Source organism: Pavona decussata, unplaced genomic scaffold (genome assembly GCF_977016875.1).
Source record: "Pavona decussata unplaced genomic scaffold, jaPavDecu1.1 SCAFFOLD_238, whole genome shotgun sequence".
NCBI classification, from domain to species: Eukaryota; Metazoa; Cnidaria; class Anthozoa; order Scleractinia; family Agariciidae; genus Pavona; species Pavona decussata.
This window is the reverse complement of record NW_028145643.1, coordinates 1597898-1617500: the sequence shown is the minus strand read 5'-3', so window position 1 is coordinate 1617500 and position 19603 is coordinate 1597898. Positions and strand designations below refer to the sequence as shown.

The 19603-nt window shown below is 39.4% G+C and overlaps 3 protein-coding genes across 10 annotated transcripts in view; 2 read left to right on the top strand and 1 right to left on the bottom strand.

Moving 5' to 3' along the window:
• The window catches only part of LOC146457700 (coenzyme Q-binding protein COQ10 homolog B, mitochondrial-like), a 10110-nt gene extending 9458 nt beyond the window's left edge, over positions 1-652 (bottom strand). For all 7 annotated transcript variants that reach the window (XR_014858434.1, XR_014858435.1, XM_085091786.1 and 4 more), the window contains exons 1-3: positions 528-652; positions 213-404; positions 1-104 (exon numbers count right to left, since the gene is read on the bottom strand). The exon at positions 1-104 is cut by the window's left edge and continues 89 nt beyond it. Coding sequence is in view for 5 of the 7 variants with exons in the window: in XM_085091786.1 (XP_084947912.1) it covers positions 1-104; positions 213-404; positions 528-601 (370 nt within the window). In the remaining 2 variants the exon portion in view is untranslated. The remainder of the gene's footprint in view (positions 105-212; positions 405-527) is intronic.
• On the top strand, positions 642-10651 carry LOC146457699 (uncharacterized). Its single transcript, XM_085091750.1, has 7 exons — positions 642-733; positions 1855-1891; positions 3198-3276; positions 4210-4335; positions 5114-7481; positions 7692-7874; positions 8840-10651. The coding sequence occupies exons 1-7, from the start codon at positions 697-699 to the stop codon at positions 9379-9381; spliced, it is 3372 nt and encodes a 1123-aa protein (XP_084947876.1). The 5' UTR covers positions 642-696; the 3' UTR covers positions 9382-10651.
• A 446-nt stretch (positions 10652-11097) lies between these two features.
• On the top strand, positions 11098-18985 carry LOC146457698 (cyclic AMP-responsive element-binding protein-like). Of its 2 annotated transcripts, XM_085091649.1 has the most exons (6): positions 11098-11801; positions 11982-12376; positions 14363-14624; positions 15348-15398; positions 15905-16077; positions 17160-18985. In XM_085091649.1, exons 2-6 carry the CDS (start codon positions 12060-12062, stop codon positions 17302-17304), a joined length of 948 nt encoding a protein of 315 aa, XP_084947775.1. In that variant the 5' UTR covers positions 11098-11801; positions 11982-12059; the 3' UTR covers positions 17305-18985. The 2 variants fall into 2 exon arrangements, with proteins under 2 accessions (XP_084947775.1, XP_084947776.1); XM_085091650.1 differs by lacking the exon at positions 11098-11801 and having other exon boundaries at positions 11810-12376.
• Positions 18986-19603: the final 618 nt, after the last annotated feature.

Sequence of the window (19603 nt, the reverse complement as noted above, 5' to 3'; positions counted from 1 at the left end):
AGCCTGGTTTCCTGCTCAAAACAACTGAATCCCTGCACCAAGGAACAAAGTGTTTGTAATCTTCCACATCTGATACCACCGCATACATGTCTTCCATCGAATAACTTAAAACAGAAATAAAAAAAATGAGGGCTTAGCACACTATGGATTATAGCTTGGCATTGATTTTAAAAAGCCAGTCATTAATTTAAGCATGTTGGTTTCAAGCTCACCCAAGAATTCGCCTCTCGGAATACTTCTTTCTTCGAGATGCACTGAGTGGATTCGGAATAAAAGATCCCAGTAACGTTCTCCTTGGTATTACACATAATTTGTGAGTGCTAGATTCAGGAAGACTGTGGTTCTTTTTCCTCAATACCGCTTCCACACCCGGCGAAAACCGGCAACAACATATTCTCAGGGACCTAGGAAAACAATTAAGAAAAACAATCGGAATTAAACATTCATTTTTAAACAAGAAAACTAAACTAATACCTTACTTCTACCAACCACACTCGTTTCTTTCTTAAAATAGTATACTCAACTACCTTTTAGCATGCCAGATTACAAAAGAATGCCGGAATAGCGGCAAGGTTGTCGTTCGTACACCAACCGCAGCCATTTTGAACACTCACATAATTTCGTCATTTGATTACAAATTACATTTGGCCAGGTTACCAAGCAAAACGAAAATGGCGGACGGAGCTGTCGAATAGAATGACCCAAAACAATCTTCTCGTGGCAAGAGCTCTTGGTAAGGAAACACATTATGAATAGCTTAAAAAATCCTTTTTCCATTTTAAAGTGGCTTGGGTGGAAGGCCACTTACAGCAAACATTTTTTCTTAAATCCTTGGTAATGATGATAAACTTTCAATAAGACTTGCTAAAGTGTCAAAGTATTTAGCTTTGCTTCTATAATGTTATTTACCAGCAAAATTATATTTGTAGACTGCTGTACTTAGTTAAAAAATATGGGCTATATTCTACAGTGTTGTAAAATGTCTAATATTAAATCCGTGAAAAATGGCAAGAGTTTGAAGTCAAGGTTTGTTGGCTATCAAAATTAACCTAGTTTCTGTCTAATTTAATATTGACATTTCCCCATCCAAGTATCCTTGTGCATATACAGTCTCAACCTTACAGCTTTCATCAAATTGTTCATGTATTACACATGCCAATCAATTCAAACCCCCAGGAATACCGTATGCAGGCATTTGACTGTGTACCGTGCTGGGAGAGTGGGGAATTTGAACCCCCCCCCCCCTTTTTTTTTTTCAGCCAAGCGGAATTTGCACATGGGTTTTAACTTATTTTGGGGAGTTAGGAGTTTCTGCAAGGACAAAATTTTGCCTTTGTGGAGGGAAAGGTTACTCAAAATGGCTTCAAAATAGCGGCAGGTTTCTTTTAGAGGTCACAGGTCACAACTACAGGTCACTGTGATAATAGTATATAAACAAGCTAAACATGATCTCTTAAAAAGCCACTCCATACTAAAAAGCTAATTCAGGCCTAGGACATGCTAACTCTCTTGGTTATATATCAGTACAACATTGATCTGTACTTGTAACCTGTGGAATGTGACCTCAAAATAGTTGTTTGGAGATATTATTAATATATCACTGTTTACCATGAATAGTGGTTGATTGTAGCTGAAAATTTATCCTCTAGGGGAGGCCTTGGAGCACTTAAGAGAAGGGCATTTGAATGGCTTTTTTGCGGGAATTTGATCAACCTTATCTCAAATGCTCAAATACCTGGGAGTTGCCCATGGAGGGAGGGGGGGGCGATGTTGAAGTTTTGAACTGATTGACACATAACACGATTTTTCAATAATTCAAAAGTTACATTACATTTTCTTTTATTTTTCTTTTAGCTTCATCTGTGAAAACCCTTTTAGGTCCACAATGCAGGTAGGTAGTGAATGAGTGCTTAATCGATAATATCTTGATGTTATAATCATTATAGAAGAAATGAAACAGTGAAGACAGTTCTCAAGTTGATTAAATGCAGAAAAATTCTGAGTCCTTCCAGTTGCAAGTTGAAAGATGATGTTCCAAGTACTGTGGGATGGTGAAACCACTTACTAGCCACAGTGAGGTCATATGATTTGTGCCGTCACGCCAAGGAACATTATGATTCATGAACAATTAGCACACAAGAATGATTTTTTTTACAAACGTGTCGTAATTTCCGCCCCAGACACTGCTTACATTTTTGGGCTCTTTTAGATATTATCTGTCCGCAAGTGTCGTATGATTGGATGATATTGTTAGACAAGATCATCCTTGCAAATATAACTATCATTGTAAAAATTTCCCGCCAGTTCCAATCAACCTCAGCCACGTAAGTTCTTTCCGTTTTTACCATGTTATGATCACGATTTTGATCAATAAATGAGTTTAATTCTGTCAAGAGTATTGATGATTAAGCTTTGCTTGTTATACTGCCCTATCTCGGCTAAGACTAAATATTGGTCGAGGTAGCGGAACATGACTAGTTTCAAATTTGCCTCATGTCTCATCAGTGCTGTGCAGGCACTTTGTCTTGTACCACTAGCAGGACAAGAGTCCCCTTGGAAACTTGTCACATGGCATTGCTGACCATGAGTCCCTGAAAGCTTGTACTCAGTGGTAGAGCATTTAACCAGCACTCGCAAGGTCATGGGTTCAACTCCACTGTGAGGACTAAGAATGTTTTCCGAGCTGATTTAAACTTCTGAACATTCCTGTTTATCTTACTGATATATGTCAAAGATCATTTAAATTATACATCAGATAGAAATATCATTTTAAAAAACCTAAAATTTGGGGCTATGAAATTCAGTAATGAAGACATGCATAAGACTGAATGATTATTGTGGGCTGTAACATGCCTAGCTTTTTGGAAAACCATGCCAAATTCAACATTAAAATCTGCAAACAAAATGCAGTATAGCAGCAAGCTAGCTGACTGATGGCTGCTTTGCTAGTGAAAATGACTAATTGGCTAACTGACTAACTGGTTAACTTGGTTGCTAGCAGGTTGGCTGACTGACCGACTAACGGGGCTGTTTGACTAACTGACCCAAAGTTACTCTCTGACTTGCTGACTGTCCGTCTTACTGACTGACTGGCTAACAACTGAAGGTGACTGATGTCTGTCCATGTGTCTTTGAGTCTACTGCACTGACTGATCACCTCAGTAATCATCTGATCATTTGAAAACTTGCATTCACAGTTTGAAGTGCTGTACTTCAGATGGGGAGGCTGTCACATGCAGCAGTACTTCCAAATTGTTGCAGTTTATTGAAATCCAGGTCAGAGCGTCATTTAATTTCACACCCATAACTTTTTTGTTATGAGTAGAGTCACTCTCCAGAGCTAGAAGCATATCACAAATATATTCTTTATGCCCTTCTTTGTATCTTTCTTTCTGTAAAACATATAGCCTGTGAACAGGCTTCCCGGCGCGCCTAGACTGGGAGGAGTGCGCCGGGAAGCCTGTTCGCAGGCTATAAAACATGAAATAACGTAAAAAAATTGTGTTTATTTTTTTTTATCAAACTCTTTCCTGCAATCTTGAAGACAAGTCCAAGGAAAGTTGACCAATTTTTATTATTAATAATGTGTCATATTTTAGCAGAGAGGATATTCCTCTAATCGTTGGGGATGTTTAAAGTTACATAAAAAGGGAGCGATCCCCCCCCCCCCCCCCCCCCTGTTTGAGGTGTTAGGTGTGTGTGTCACCCTAAAGGGATGGTTTGGAGTTGTTTGGGACTGAATTCGCTTTTGTGCCCCCCCCCCCCACACCTCCCCCACCATCCCTCTGCCTGGCCGTCTAATGACCTTTAAGGGGTGTGAATATTTTCTGGACCTGCACATTTTGAACCATGCTGCTCTCAAAATGTGTATGGGAGATGATCTAGTTTGCTCTGAGATGATAGGGTCAGGATTTGGTGGAGAATTGGACTACACATTCCCAACAACAGATCAAAAGAGAACTCCCTTCCTCCATCCCCCTGCCCCCTTCTAGGAAGGAGCACAGTTCTCATAAAAGTGTCAGGTTACAGCTTGCTAGTAATGTTAAAAAGAGGAATTCATGGAATTTGGCCAAACCATTACAGCTATTTTCTTGGTGTTTGCAATATCTCTGTCCATCACATAAACGTTTGACAATTTTGTCAAACCTACAACTTTAGTGGAATCTGTGCACAAAAATAATAATGAGGGTTGTTTTTCTTTCTTTGCAGCACCCAGCGGGGTTTGTCATCGATGATGCTTGCCAAAATCAGTACAAGAAATACTGCACAAACTGCAAAACACTGGTCTGTATGGCTGGCTTCTGGAGCAAAGCAGCACAAGACTTGCAAGATCAGGTTTGTGATTGACCATCTAACCTTAACTCTCCATCTAATCTGTGACTGACCATCCAACCCTTGACTGTCCATCTAACCTGTGACTGACCATCCAACCTTTGACTGTCCATCTATCATGTGACAGTCCATGTAACTCGTGACAGTCCATCTAACCTATGACTGTCCATAGACTGCAAGCAGTCATTTTCTTCTAAGTTCTGTAGCATGTGATCAATCTACAAGCGTAATTTTACTGATCTGAGGAAAAAAGTATGACTTTTATGTTGTAAATTAATCATTGTTGTCACTGAAAAGCCCTTTTCAGGGAGTGTCATTAGAGTTTGTATTATATTGTATTGTATTGTACATGCAATCTAGACTGTCCAAACATGTAATACAAGACTGTCCATGTAACAAATATAATTATTAATGTTTTTCACTGGCCAGGAGGTCCATATTGGGAAAAGCTGTCCCCAAGGTTTTGTGTTCAAGATAGAGGGCACAGATTTTCCCAATATGAACCAACCTAGGCCAGTGAATAACATTTTTACTTTTTTTTTAAGAAAGAAATCAAGGTCCAAGGTCTTGTAACAAAATAATCTGCTTGTGTTTGTGTTTCTCGTTTTGCTCAAAAGTGCCTGAATTTTTGCATGTGGACAGTCAATATTTTAGATGGAGAACATTTATGCTCCCAAACCTGCAATTGATTGAAATTGTTGTGATTTTCTTAGATCCTCCAGCTGGCTGCTGTTTCACCCCAGGTGTGGGCTAATGCTCTGGTATCACTGTTGTCTTTTAGGGTGTCCCTGTTCCAGTTATTGTGCGACTTTTTGATGATGCCCTAGAAGTTTGTGAGGAAGTTTGCCGAGATATATCCCTTCCAGTAACTGAAACCTTGCAAAGTTACATGCCTGCTAAAAAATCTGATGTCATGATTGGTGACAGTGCAACCTCAGTATTCAGACCCGTTCGTTCTTTTTCTGAACCAGAGAAGTTGGATAAGTTTGCTGACAGTAATGACGATGACAACTGTGATGATGATGATGATGATGATGATGATGATGATGATGATGATGATGATGATGATGATGATGTATCATGGTATTTTGATGGTCATATTCCAGTGGTTGATAGTCATATGCCAAGGAATATTAATCATACCCTGGGGGTTTATGGTGATATTGGAGAGATCAGCAGTCATATCCCAGGGGTTAATGGTCATATCCCAGGGATCATTAACATAGAAGCAGTGAGTGAATCTCACTCCCAATTGACAATACTTCAAAATTTTCAGCCAGAAATCTTAAATTGTGACAATGAGGAAGACCTTTCTCATGGAGTTAGCAGAAGTAGGTCTTTATATAGCAACCAAGAGAAATTTGAGGACGTTTCGTTTCGTGCAGAAGACGAAACGTTGGTAGACATCTTAAGAGATTCTTGTGGACATGTTACAAAGTTGCCATCTTCGTCATCAGTGGAATTCAGAAGTGATGCTTCATTGTTCGAAAAAGACGAGGACGAAGAGGAAGATGAATTCGAGGCGTCCTTTGTAGAGGCTGTTTCAAGTTCTGCCAAAGAAACTTTCCAATATCCACCTCTTAAAAACGCTCGAGGGACATTGTTGGATCATTATGGAAGTAAGACAACAGACGCGTCGGTCACAGCGAAGGCTTGTAGCAAATTAGTCTCCGTGTCTGGACATGAAAGAAACAGTGACTTAAAGAACAGTAAACAAACGATATCAACTCACTCCGAGGTGGAGTCATCTCGTAGCGAGAACAAAGATATTGCGAATTCAGAAAGTCTGTCTTCTGGTTATAATGCCGAAAGGACTAGAGCGGACAAATTACTTTCTCTTGTCTCCAGAAAACTGGAAAATAAGAACAAGGAAGCTCGCAGACAAGTAAACCTCTCCGAAATATACAAAGGAAGTCGACATTTTGTGAATAATTCAACGGATACAATACCTTCAACACCTTCTGGGGAGACTACTTCTACCATGCGTTACCTCACTACAGAAATTTTATCCGTTGAGGAAGACTGTAGAAGAACTCAAATTGGCCAACCGGATTTGGTGCATTTATCACCTCTGAGAAAAACCTTATTGGCGGAAAAATCTGAAACTCGTTTCACAAGTAAAACCATTGAACAGGCCAAGACAAATACCACTCAATCTGGAAAACCAATGGTAAGAGATTCAAAATCACTGAAGAAAACCTCGTTAGATGTAAAACGTGAAACCAGTTCACCAAGTAAAACCAGTTTTCGGTTGGCACGTAGGACGGGGCAAGCAGAAAAATCAGATTTGGTATGCGCGCCTCTCCTTACAGAAACATCACCTATTGAAAACACGAATAGTTCCTCCATCGTTTTACAATCCAAAGGAGACACGGTATTAATCGAAACAAACACACAACTGCTCTCAAAGTTAGGTGAGCGCTTATCACACGGAAAGGAACATGAAATGAAACTAGCTGTTGAAGTCATCAAGTCTCTCTTCCGCTCTTCTGGTAAAACTTTGCTTGAAGAATTTGAGATTCATCTGGATATGATTTACACGGAATTGATTCTTGGTCCACCAAGTTCCTTTTCCCAACTCATCGATGGTTTGTTATTGGAGAGCACGGCTTCTTTTCAAACTGCAGCTGTAAGTCGCATTACAACTAAAACTCAACTTATTGTCGCTTTAGTTAATGGTGATGTTACACCGGAGTTTCGCCACGCGGGTCTTAACGATGAACTAAAGATCCACAAAGTTATAGAGAACGCAGAAGATTTCATGGAGTCCGTTTTCAATCAGGAGAAAGATTGGCATGAACGTGTTATAACAGCTCTCACTACCCACAGTATTGGAATCCTTATCGCTAAAGGAACCGTTAAGGATTCTATCAAAGATCATTGTTTTTCCCACAACATTGTAGTGCTGCAAAACGTTGCATACCCTAAGCTTCAGCTTCTTTCTTTTGCTACCGGCTCTGCCCTAGTAACGTATCTTACTGATTTAAGGGAGCAAGATATAGGAGGACCTGTTACCATAGAAACATGGGAGCTCGGCTGGGCACCATCAGTAGTTCGACAGAACAAGAAAACAGCTGGTGTTGATAGTGTGGAAACATGCCAGTATGTGCTTGTTAGAGATGTCAAAGGAGGGAATGCATACTGTGAAGGTGAGGAAGACGAAATCTTCTCACACCCAAGTGTGTATGAAATTTAAACCGCCCCAACAAACTGGAACCTTTTACACACTACAGTACTATCATTTTACCAGCAGATTTTTCATGAAAACACCGCACACACTGAGCCATTCAGATCGTAAATGAACGTCGAGAGAGCGCCATTTAACAAGCCTTTTTTATTCTGTTTTTTCTTACCCTCAGATTTCACCAGCCCTCTACAAACAGTGCTTCTCTGTAGTCCCTGCAAGGATCTTCTCTGCGACGCGGAAGAACGATTCTGGAATTCGATTCATCGTTTAAAGAACACCCTCGCTTGTGGTCGTGTGCTGCCTGGGGCTGGAGCACCTGAAATCGCTTGCGTTCAACGGTTGAATGAATTGGCAGGTCGGTTCAATAATTACTAGTCCCTGTAAAACTTCTCCTAATAGGCCATGTCCGAGTTGCTGTGAACCTCATCATGAAAGGGAGGCTAAGTGCAAAGTTTTCAGTATGAAAATTAGTTTTCATTCATATGCAAACAAAACTAATTTTAATATGAAAAGCTTTTGCACTTAGCCTCGCTTTCATAATGAAGTTCACAGCAACTCGGAAATGACCTATTAGCGCTCTCGAAACTGCTCTCTGTTCTCATTTGTAGAATGATACTCGTACGAAACTATCTTTGTGTGGGTTACCGGGGAAAAATGAGGACACACACCAGTAGGGTTAGGATTGCTTTTTACCGTTAAGGCCTGGGGTTATTCTTGGATTCCTCTAATGCAGCGACTTTCTATTGTTTGCTTTAAAACCAAAATGAAAGTTGACACTTCTACACACAACACACAACATCCGAACATTTTCGCAATAAACTATTAAGTACTCAAGGGATAACCACAAACTCAAACGCCATGCGCGTTGATTGATTTCGTTAGTGGTTGAAACACGGAGAGTTCTTTGCTTTCATTGGTTAGCGCGTGGCACGAGGTTTTTTTTTTTTTTTTTTAACCGATAAACAGAGCGGGTGAAAAACGAGAGGAAAAGTTAAACTTGATCAGTATTTGCCGTCTTTGACCAGTATTCGCTGAGTCCAGGCCCCAGTTGTTCAAAGAGTGGATAATTCTATCCACTGGATAGGACGCTATCCGGCAGATGAAATGTGTGTAAGATTTTTCCCGATAGCCTTATAATTTGTGGATAGAGTAGAAGCATATGTCAAATTTAATTATGGGAATGTGTGGAAAGCTTGCCAAAAGCAGGATAGTGACTTATCCAGTGGATAAAGTTATCCGCTCTTTGAACAACTTGGGCCAGTACATCATGTCTGTCTGAATCAAGATTTTAACTCAATCCGCTTGAATTATTTTGTACAGGTGAACAAAGTGAGGCTAGAGTACCACTTCATCCTCTTGCCGGTTGGTTACAAGAAAGTCTGGAATCCTTCAGGCCTGTGGTTTATAAAGCGTTCGCGCAAGGATTTAAAGAATTTCTCGGAAGTGTGCTGCGCAACTCAGGGAAATTCACCAGCGTTCATGGAATTTCTGCTTATATCGAACAGTTAATCAACAAAGGGCTTTCTTTGAATTTTCTTGAAAGTTTCCACGAGGGGATATCTGAGAGCAATCGCAATGAACTCGACATTATTTCAGAAATCACGCGCGACCACGCGAGAACACACGATCCTAATTTCACAACGCGTGATCCCGCGCAAGACTTGATGAGTAGCTTGGACGGTCATATAGGATCTGGAAGTTTATCTCGTGAGTCAGAAAACCCTGACGTTGTATGGGATGATTACACAGCTAAGAAAGAGGCGTGGAGTCGGGCGGTTGGTATAGTAAGGATTCTACTTCAAGCGGACATGTTAGTTGAAACTGGTTTGGAACAAGGTGTAAAAGGAGTGGACCTTTTTTGACAGATTAAGAACCTTTATAGGTTCGGCTTGCGTAATGCGTGCACGTTTTACGTTCAGAAACAAACCGAAAGGGTGTTTACATTCCACCGTCTGAAAAAAGATGGTTGCTGTTTATTTTACCACAGTATCCTGTGAACCTAACACAACCAGTAGGCACATAGAAAACCATATTTTTTGTGAAGTGCGTCCCTGTGCTAACAACATTTTGTATGCTAGGTTTGAAGTGTTTAGAACTTTTCTGTAAGTTTTTATAAACGCTTTAAGAGTTATCGTACGCTAAGAATTATGGGTAAATGTACCAGTCATTATCTTTTTCGGTGCGGTGGTTATCTCTGAGCGGTAAACAGATCAGTTGAAAGATCAGATTCCAGTTGACAAGTGCTCCAATGGTTCTTCTTTCGCTGTGGGTAACTGACTGATCCTAATAAACCATCTGAATGGATGGTCATATGACTACCTCATGCCTGCGCATAGCCATTTAACTCGGTACTGTTGGCTTGGCCTTATTAAGGGTGATTTACACGGAACGACTTTGTCGCATGCGACCAGCTTACGACAGGCCTACAACAGAATACTGATCAAAGCTGCTCACGATTGTCGTGTATGTCACAGAAAATGTCGTAGGATTTTAAAACATGTTTTAAAACTCTACGACAATCGCAGGTATAGGTAATGTTGAGTGACGAGAGTTGCATGACCCGAGCAGCGTGCGCTCTAGAAATCGCATGCGACAGTCGTAATCTAAAGTTGTACCGTCTAAATCGGCCTTTATAACAGTTTTATAGATCTCATCAGCATGGCGTATTCAGGGAGGCAAATCTATCCGCGCTGGCGACCCAAAAGCGGTATTTAATACCGTGCTCTCTTTACGGCCTTTTTTCCAGCGTGGAAAACACAAAGAGCGGTAAAGTTGTCAACCAACAAATTGAATCTACACTGCGAGCAGTCTTTTTCTTCTACTAAGTTCTTTCATGTGCGCTCGATTTCTAGCGAGCGGCGAGTGAGGAAGTTATTCTAATTTGCATAATTTCACCATCGCTTTGCGCGCGTGATCGGAGGAAAGAAGTACAACTGCTCGCAGTCTAAATGGAATCATGATAGATGTATTTTGTGTTTCAGTGCTTCGGATGCTTACCACTTAGCTACAGGAAACGCATAAGAAGGACATACAATTAGCAAACTATGTTATGCCCTCCTCCACTCCTTTCTTACGTACTGTAACCTGATATAATAAAGGCTGTTTTCCATATGATCACGGATCGCAGATCGCAGTAAGGTCTGCGATCATCTGCGATCATATGGAAACCAGCCTTTAGATAGAACATGGTTCTATCTTCTGCGATCGCGATCGCAGGATTGCAGACGATCGCAGAAGTAGTTTCCATATGATCGCAGACGATCGCAGACCTTATTGAGATCTGCGATCCGCGATCATATGGAAACCAGCCTTAAGATCATGTGGAGTAAAAAAAATATGCAAAATACGGAAAAAAAACCGCGAAGGAGAAAACATCAAACTGAAGGGTTCTGGTAGTTGTAGTATTAGAAAATGACGCGATCGTGAAAATGGTCTTTTAAGTCAGCGTGAAACTTAACATTCTGAACGGTATTGGTAAAGGCTTTATTCAGAAAGTTTATTTTTACAGTCGACTAAATTTGGCGTGTATCCTGGAAATTTTGGCGCGCATAGAAAATTGGCGCCGAGCTCTGTATGCTCGTGAGTAGAAGTGCGTGACTAATGAACGATTGTCCCTTTTCTTCCATGACAAACAGCTCAAAACTGTTGATTCGCTTTGCCCCGATTTCGTTTTCCTGATTCTGTTTCATTTTTAGTGATATTCATTGGAAAAATAAAAATCCCCCGTGATGGCCAATTTTGTTTCTTGCCCTGTCCGTGGGCCTGAGATAACATGGCGCTACCCACCGTTTTTGAACCGTTCTGAGCTGGTTGAGAAAGTTGATCGACCAAACAAACCATTTTTTTTTCAATAGCCCACAAAAAACCCAACCAGCCGGCAACCAAAAATGGTTGGTCCTAACAGAGCACGACCCTAGTTAGCTATATCTCAAACATAAATTTCGATTTTTCATAGCATCAATTGTTTTGTGAAATGATTCTGAGATTTGTAATATTTGTCGGGAAACTTCCCGTAAAAGACACTTCCTCCTTGATCTATGACGTTGCAAATTTTACAGGGGCCGGCGCCCCCTTTATTGTAAGTCCTTTACCATATTTGGTGGTGAGTGGCAAGGCTCTGACGTAACCATGATGTAATAGGACTTGTCAGGGGCGGACCACCCCGCATTTGAGGAAGGTGACGCCACAGTGACGCGGCTGCTGCTCGCGAAAAAAGAAGAAGAAACACAACGACACGCTGGCTGCGTAAAGAAATCAGGGTGACGTAGAAGTGACGTAGCATGTAAGTTTCATTTTCTCTTTCTTGTAGATTCCAAAGAGTCGACTACAGAGAGGATAATAATTTTAGCCACAATTTTGTTAATTCCCCGGGTGGAATATTCGATCGGTTTTTCGTGGCGGGATTTGGTCGAGCGATCGCGATGGAGACCTCATCAGTTTCTCTTCTTCTGTTTCTCTGTAGAGACCACGAAACAGAAAGCTTTCCCTTACCTTTAAGTTCCTTATCCAGTAGCACCTTTACGGTGTTGAGTTTACTAAGATGGAACAAATCGAAGAACAGCCGAATGTGGCCGAGATTGAAAACGGCAGTACTGTGACGGTTCAACAAGGACAGGCTCTTTCACAAAGCTCGGCGCAAACTTCGATGCCTCCGCCGATGCAGACGCCATCCGTAATTCAGGCCAACCAGCAATCTGTAATACAGAGTGCTCAGTCGATCCACTCTTCCTCCATTCAAGGCCAGCAAATAGGCTTGGCACAGGCTGTTCAAGGAGTCGCCGATCCTGACGATACTGGTGTTTTAGACGAAGAAAGCAAAAAGCGACGAGACATTTTATCGAGAAGGCCGTCTTACAGGTACGCTAGAGGGTAGAAAGAACTTCGATCGATCCACGATTGTGCTTGCGTGGAGATGTGGTATATTTCGACCGGACTCGTTGTATGGAGAGTATACTGTGATATTTATATGTACACGTGGTTAAATTTAAACAAAGAATAGTTATCATGTTCTTTTATTCCACTTGTTAAGTCTCGAATCGAACTTACGTAGATTCGTAAATTCTGACGTACGATATTGCGCGAAGGCTTTCTGCTAAGCACGAAATGTCGCCATCAGTGCAGTTCCGTTACGTTAGCATCGTTCCGTTTCCTTGATGAGTGATGCTAAAATGAGGACTCTGTTTATTCCCAATTTCTGATTGATTTGGAATTGGCTGTGAAGCTAGCGAAAGAGGAAATCGTGTTCAAAAGCGTTGTTGGATCGAAGTTCGAGGTCAGTAAAGCGAGACGATTAAATCTTACTCCTTTCCAAAACATTTTTATGGCCGTTTGTGTGAACTAGATATGATTACTCTCTAGTAACTCTTGACCTTCTGTGAATACAGCGTAACAGAATGGTTGTTGTCCACGTTTTGTGCAATTTTATACTTGTGTGTTCTGTGAACTTCAGAATAGTCGTTTTTCGTTAGCTTTGATCTGCAAAGAGGAACTCGATGTGGATTTGATTGGAAGTAATCGATATACGACCGTTTTGAAAAAAAAAAAAATTGATTATTTTGGTAAACAATATTGCTAGGACCCAGGTTAAGTTTGTTTGAAAAAGAAATTCTCATAGTTGCAGTGGCAAATTCTTTAAATACTTATTGTTAACTTGATTTTTCTTGTCATCATTTACTTTTGCAGTTGTAATTTGTGTTTTGATCAATCAATATTATAATAAGATATTAATATTAAAGATCCTTGAAGGCATTGACAAACAACAAGAGTCAAGGGCTCGATATATCAGCTCATCGTAAGCTTCAGTGACATAGCAAGCTATCCTCAGTAATGTTTTCGTCATCATCATCATGATCTTTTACAAGACATACCCAATGAAACTTTTTTCGTTTTCTTTTTCAGTGATGTAAACTTTACATACATACATACTTTATTTTGCCACACAAATGAAATAAATATACAATATAAAATAACAAGAAAAGAAAAATGGCGAGGGGACTAAAAGAAACTATAGAGAGCTTATAAGAGGTTAGGCCTCCTCAAACTATGAACTAAGAGTTAATTACAACAAATGAAACAAAAGATGGCGTAGAGTCGGTTCATTATTCATAACTAGTCATTACTTTACTCTTAAGTATTTTCTTAAAAAGAAGAAATGGATGTAGAATTGATGACTTTGTGGTCAAGCGAGTTAAAAAACTTGGGTCCTTGGAAAAACTGAGAACTTCTTAATGTTTGTTCCACAATAGGGTAGATGGTAGGCATGGGAATTTTGTAACTTTGTAATGTCATTTCATTTTTAGGCACCAATAGTGATGAATGTGAAATGCCCTTTTTCCATAATTTGCCGCAATTTGATTAAAAATACAGGCCACAAGAATAACATGATAACCAAAAATAAAATGTCTTGATGTTAAAGATATTCTCCAAACTAGTACTAAAAGAGTGCAGGTGTGGTGGATTATTTGTGTCCGAGACTTTTGATTGGATGATCAGAAGGACAGAGAGATGTTGGTTGGAAGCTATATTGATCTCTGTATTACTGTGTTGTTTCCTTAGACAAGAAACTTTGCTCCACATTGCCTCTCTCTTCATTCGGGTGTATAATATTGGGTGCCTTACCTTTGTAGCACTGTTAGAACGGCATGACGAAAGTAAGATGAAAGTGCTTGTTGGTATATAAAAAATTATCCAGTGTTGATGATCTTTATAAACAATGGTGTTGAATTGTTGAATGGTGTTGTAAAGCGCTTAGAACAGGACTGGATAAGTGCTATATAGTTAGTTATTATTAATATTTTTATTATTATTGTTATTATTATTAATGTAACTGTAATTTATTTGCAGGAAAATATTCAACGACTTGTCTGGTTCTGAAAGCCCAACAAAAGTAGAAACCATTTCTGAAGATATCCAAGGGCAAAGTGACGGCACAGAGGGGGCATCGCCAATAGCTGTGATTACCACAAGTACACTCAACTACCAACAAGCACCACAGACAGTTACCATTCCAGGAACTATCCAGATCGTCACTTCAGGGGAGGCACTTCAGACTGTGCCCATGGCGCAAAATTCTTCTGGTGCTGTCGTACAATATCAACAGCAACAGGTAAAGTTTGCTCTTGTAGCCCTTTAGGTGAAATGAGGTCTAGGCACAGACCAGTAGCTAAGTTGATTTCCTTTCAGAGAGATTGTAAGCCTCAACGAATGTTTGTCTTTATCCATTGAATGCAAACACTGCTTACTACTTAGCAACTGGCAACCATCTTGCGCTAAACTATGTGTGTTCAGGGGCCCCTTTCTCAAAAGTCCTGGTAACTTACTGGGCCTGGTAATTTTCTTTGGTGATGAATGTTTCTTAACAGAAGTCAATTTTTGTTAGCTTTGAATACTAAATTTTAACATGTTTTAATTCTATGAAAATATTGGTCAAGAGCCATGTCTGTAATCACTGTGTAATTGACAAAAAAAAACTTTAAAATATATTTATCGGACCCGTAAAAGTTACTGCTTTCGGTTTTTTCTGTTCTTCTCCGATTCAACATCTATATACTGTCCATACTCTAAAATCTCAGGAATAACTTGGTTTCATGAGCAAACAAGCAAGCCATGCTAGCTGCCATTTTGGATTGTCACAACAAAAATGCAACTTTTGCTTTTCTCCCAGCCATCGTCATCCAAGTCAACTTTGTTGTTCCTAAGTTTTCTAGCACCGCAGTTCATGTTGCTTGAAAAGCAGTCTTTTGGATGTTTCAGGGACAAAGATAAGGAGAGGAAAAATTCTCACACCTTTTCCTGTTTTTTTTTTTTTTTTTTTTTTCCTGCCATATAGGACGGCCAACAGTATATTTACACAACAAATCCAGGAGAGGTTCAAGTACAGGTAATAGTTTCTTATTAACCGCCTCCCGTATCAACCTTCTTCATTGCCCAAGTGTTATTTTATTTTGCCACACAACACAGGACATACAATACAATTAATTAGTTTGTAGGTTTTTCTTGAGTAAACACTCTCTTGGTTAAAAACCCAACCCACCGCCTCAAATTGTCACAGCCCATAGAATGATTGAAAGGGAAATAAATGCTGTTTGACATAATTTCTTGTGAGGAAATGTTGATTGAGAGAGATCATCTGTAGGACAAATGAATCAGTTTTGCATCACATTTTTGTTTTTGAAATTATAAATGTCCCGATGATTGTGTTGGTTTTCAAAGAATGCCCTAGGTATTTATTTACTTTAATATGCAGACCTTACAATTTCACCACCAATGGCTGATCAGTATTTTATTTATACTTATTGCAAAATTCTTAGAACTCACACCAAAGAAACCTGTGGAAGTCAGTAACATAATAATTATTAATGTTTTGGAGCTTTCTTTTTTCTACAGCAAGTGCAAGTAAGCAACACAGGAACCATGTACACCATCCCCGCCACACAACAGCAGTACATCCGAGGACAACTCCCAGGTGTCGTCCTTAATTCACCTGGTATTGGTGGAAACGGCCAACAAATTGCCGAAGATGCATCTCGAAAACGAGAAATGAGACTAATGAAAAACAGGTTAGATGGTCTGTTGTAGAAACTAGCCTTCAGTCACTGTGAGGTGATGCACTGGCCGGGGTTTGTACGGGTCATGAAAAACCTGGAAAGTCATGGAATTTTAGAATTTCATTTTCCAGGCCTGGAAAGTCATGGAATTTAGGTGTGGGTCATGGAAAGTAATGGAAAATGATGTTTATTAAAAAGTGCGAAATAAGTTGGGGTTTTTTGCAATGAAAATAGTAAAAACATACCCAAAATGAAAGACGTTTTCCAAGAAAATGATCAAATTTAGGTCATGGAAAACTTGGAGAAGTCATTGAAAAGGTCATGGAAAGTCATGGAATTTTAAAAGCTCAAAAGAGTACGAACCCTGCTGGCGCTATTTCCTGTTCTTTCAGTTTTTTAAAACTAGCATAACACACTGTGTTTCTGTCAGTAATGAGGATGTCTTTTAATATTGGGGCTGTGTAATTGTGTTAATGTCTTAGATACACAGTGATTATAATCACTGTATGAACTCATTCCCATCTTGGTCAACCCTTAGCTGGGTCTCAGCTAACTATACAAAAGTTATTGAACATTAATTTCTTGTGGTTCTGTTTATTGTAGCTTTACTGTCAGTTTACCATGTAAAATTCTTGTTGGGTTGAGCGATGTTTTGTGGTTGCACAGTCTGGTTGTAAGTGATGCCAGTAAGAACTTGCTTTTTACAAGCATCCAGCCAATTGCAGAGGCTAAAATATACATTAGCATACAAATTTTTAATTTATTCATTAGTTTCTGTTCATGAAAATATTAATTTTGATCTTCACGTGTTCTGTCCATGTGAAATCACACTGATAGAACATGTTGGTTGATCCAAATTGAGTCACACGTTGAACTTATCATAGTTTGTCTCATGTGAAGCTCAACTTTTGACCTGGGCCTAAGTTTTGCTTGAAAAATATTGATGATTGGTACTGTTTGTTTCAATACCACGAAACAGTAATCACATGGCTACGATAAAATGTCATTTTCTCTGTCTGTGTTTCTCCTAATGGAGCTATCCTTTGACAATACTTTATCAAGTATTCTAACACAGAAACCCTCTTCATTTACAGAGAGGCTGCCAAGGAATGCAGACGGAAGAAGAAGGAATACGTCAAGTGTCTGGAAAACAGAGTGGCTGTCCTAGAGAACCAGAATAAGACGCTGATCGAAGAACTCAAGACGCTCAAGGACTTGTATTGCCACAAGTCTGAATAAAACCTCTTACTACCACTAAACCTAGAGCAATTTTCCAGTGAACAATTCTGTATTTGTTTTTTGTTTGATCACTGTATAGGCCATGGCATGAAATTTGTGCAGCATGCTTTAGGCAGTCAGAGTAAAAGTTTTGTGTTGTAAGCTTAATTGCCTGGGTGCAAATGAAGGAATGTGTGGGAAAAAGCCTTAACTGACCTTGGGTTGATTCTGGTTGTAAGTTTATGACTTTATTTTTTTGGGTTGAGTTTCTGGTTAAAATTTATATTCCAAGATATTCCAAGTACTTAAAGAAATTGCTTTGAGTTCGTGTTTATTTTGGGCAATGTTTTAAACAATATTTCATCGTGAAAATTTAAGACAGTGATTTTTATGTTGCCTACCTAAAAATATCCCTGAAGTCATTTAGGGCTTTTTCCCATGCACACCTTCAAATGTAAAATATGCTCTATTGCTTGAGATATGTCTAGAAATGCACGCTTATGAGATTCATGAACTGTATGATAGATATCACAAGGTGTCCTCTAACCATAATTCTCACTAAAACACACATAATTCTGTCAAACATGAAGTCATATGAAAACGACAAAATGGGCTGGTTTATATGAAGTACCCAAATTCAGGGTGAGGTGCATTTTTGGACATAAGTGTATTGCTCTGCACAGAAGTCATTCCAGGCTTTTAATGATGTACATTTACACCAAACAAGCGTCTACAGTGATTTCACATTTGCTTTGGTTTTGCTTTTGAACAGCTTTCAGTTGAGGGTTGTAAAACCAAAGTGATTACTCTGGCCAATCACAACAGACACAGAAAGCACAATGAACCAATCAGAATTTGAAGCAAATACACGTAACTGATGCCGTGGGGAAATGCATTGGAGGAAGGCTTTGGTAGCCAATCACAGCGCACTGTAAAGCAAAACCAAAGCAAACGTGAATTGCATTTGACATTCACTTGAAAACTGTTCTCTTGTGCTCAACAATATTGGTTAATAAACTCCACTTGGCTTTCTCCGTCCAAACCAAACAATCCAAAACTGTGATTTGATTGCATGTGTTTTGTTGTGCTCAGGTTGGTAGTTTCCTGCATTCAGTTCGAATATGATTGGTTTATTGCATAGTTCACGTTTGTTCTGATTGGCTTATTGTGTAGTTCACGTTTTTTTTTCTGATTGGTTAGAATGAATACTTTGTTTTTGGTTTACAATACTCAAGCGAAAGCCGCTCCGGTCTGTTTACTTATACTTTTTTTACAAAAGTCATTGGAAAATTGCATCAGGGAGATGAAACTAAAATTTAACGAACACCACGGCGTGGGGATTCATAACATTGTAAATAGACTCTCAAAACCCACAAGTTTTATTCATTTGTAATAACTCCAAGCATTCATGATTTTTCTACAAAAACGTGTTGTTACAGTGCAGTTTCTCAGGGACTTCACTGATTGTTTTATTCAGGTCATTATGAACGTAGATGTAAAACAAGTCATACCCTGTCTTGCTGTGGTGTAAAATAATTTAATTATTATAGATTATTACTGAAGTAGAATATTGTTAAAAGCTTTGTAAACTCATAAAGTACGTGTTCTACTAAAAGTAGCGTGTAAAAAGAATATTTGTATGGTGAAGTCAAAGCCAATTTTAAAATTTTAACTTAAAATACAACTACAATTTTGCCTTCAACTTAGCCTGCTGTTGTTGATTGTGTACATTGTTAGGTTACCCTTTGGGTATCAAGGGAGATGACAGTTATTTCATACAAAATCAACTTCTATAACGTTGCCTTTTATGCTCATTCTGTACGACAGTACCTTACCACCCCATACTTAGAAAGAGCATTAGTTATCTCGTAATTTAATTATCGAGTTTGTGACTTCACGGGACAGGAAAATCTGCATGAAACAGGAAAACTACTTCTTGTCGTCTACAACAGAATAAAGCCCTAAGACCTCTATCACATGGTCTCCGAGAGGGGAGGTGTAATAAATGAACTGTATCTGGCCAGTTGGTACCCAAAGGGTACAGGCAAGCTATTAAAGCTTTGTTTCCCCACAGGTAATCAACTACCTCTCGGAGGGCGGCACGCATACTTGGCATGTTTAATGTTTGTTCCATTCGTACTGTGTCAACCTGCTCTTCTGTACGCCTAGCTATTTTGTAAACAGATCGATTTTGTGACAAACTACGTTCGAAAAATGAGACGAACGGTGATGCGTTTACTCGCAGAAAAAAATAATTATTTCTGACCAAGCCTACACGTCGTTGTAAAACACTGATTTTAGCGGGATTTCCTTTCGCGCG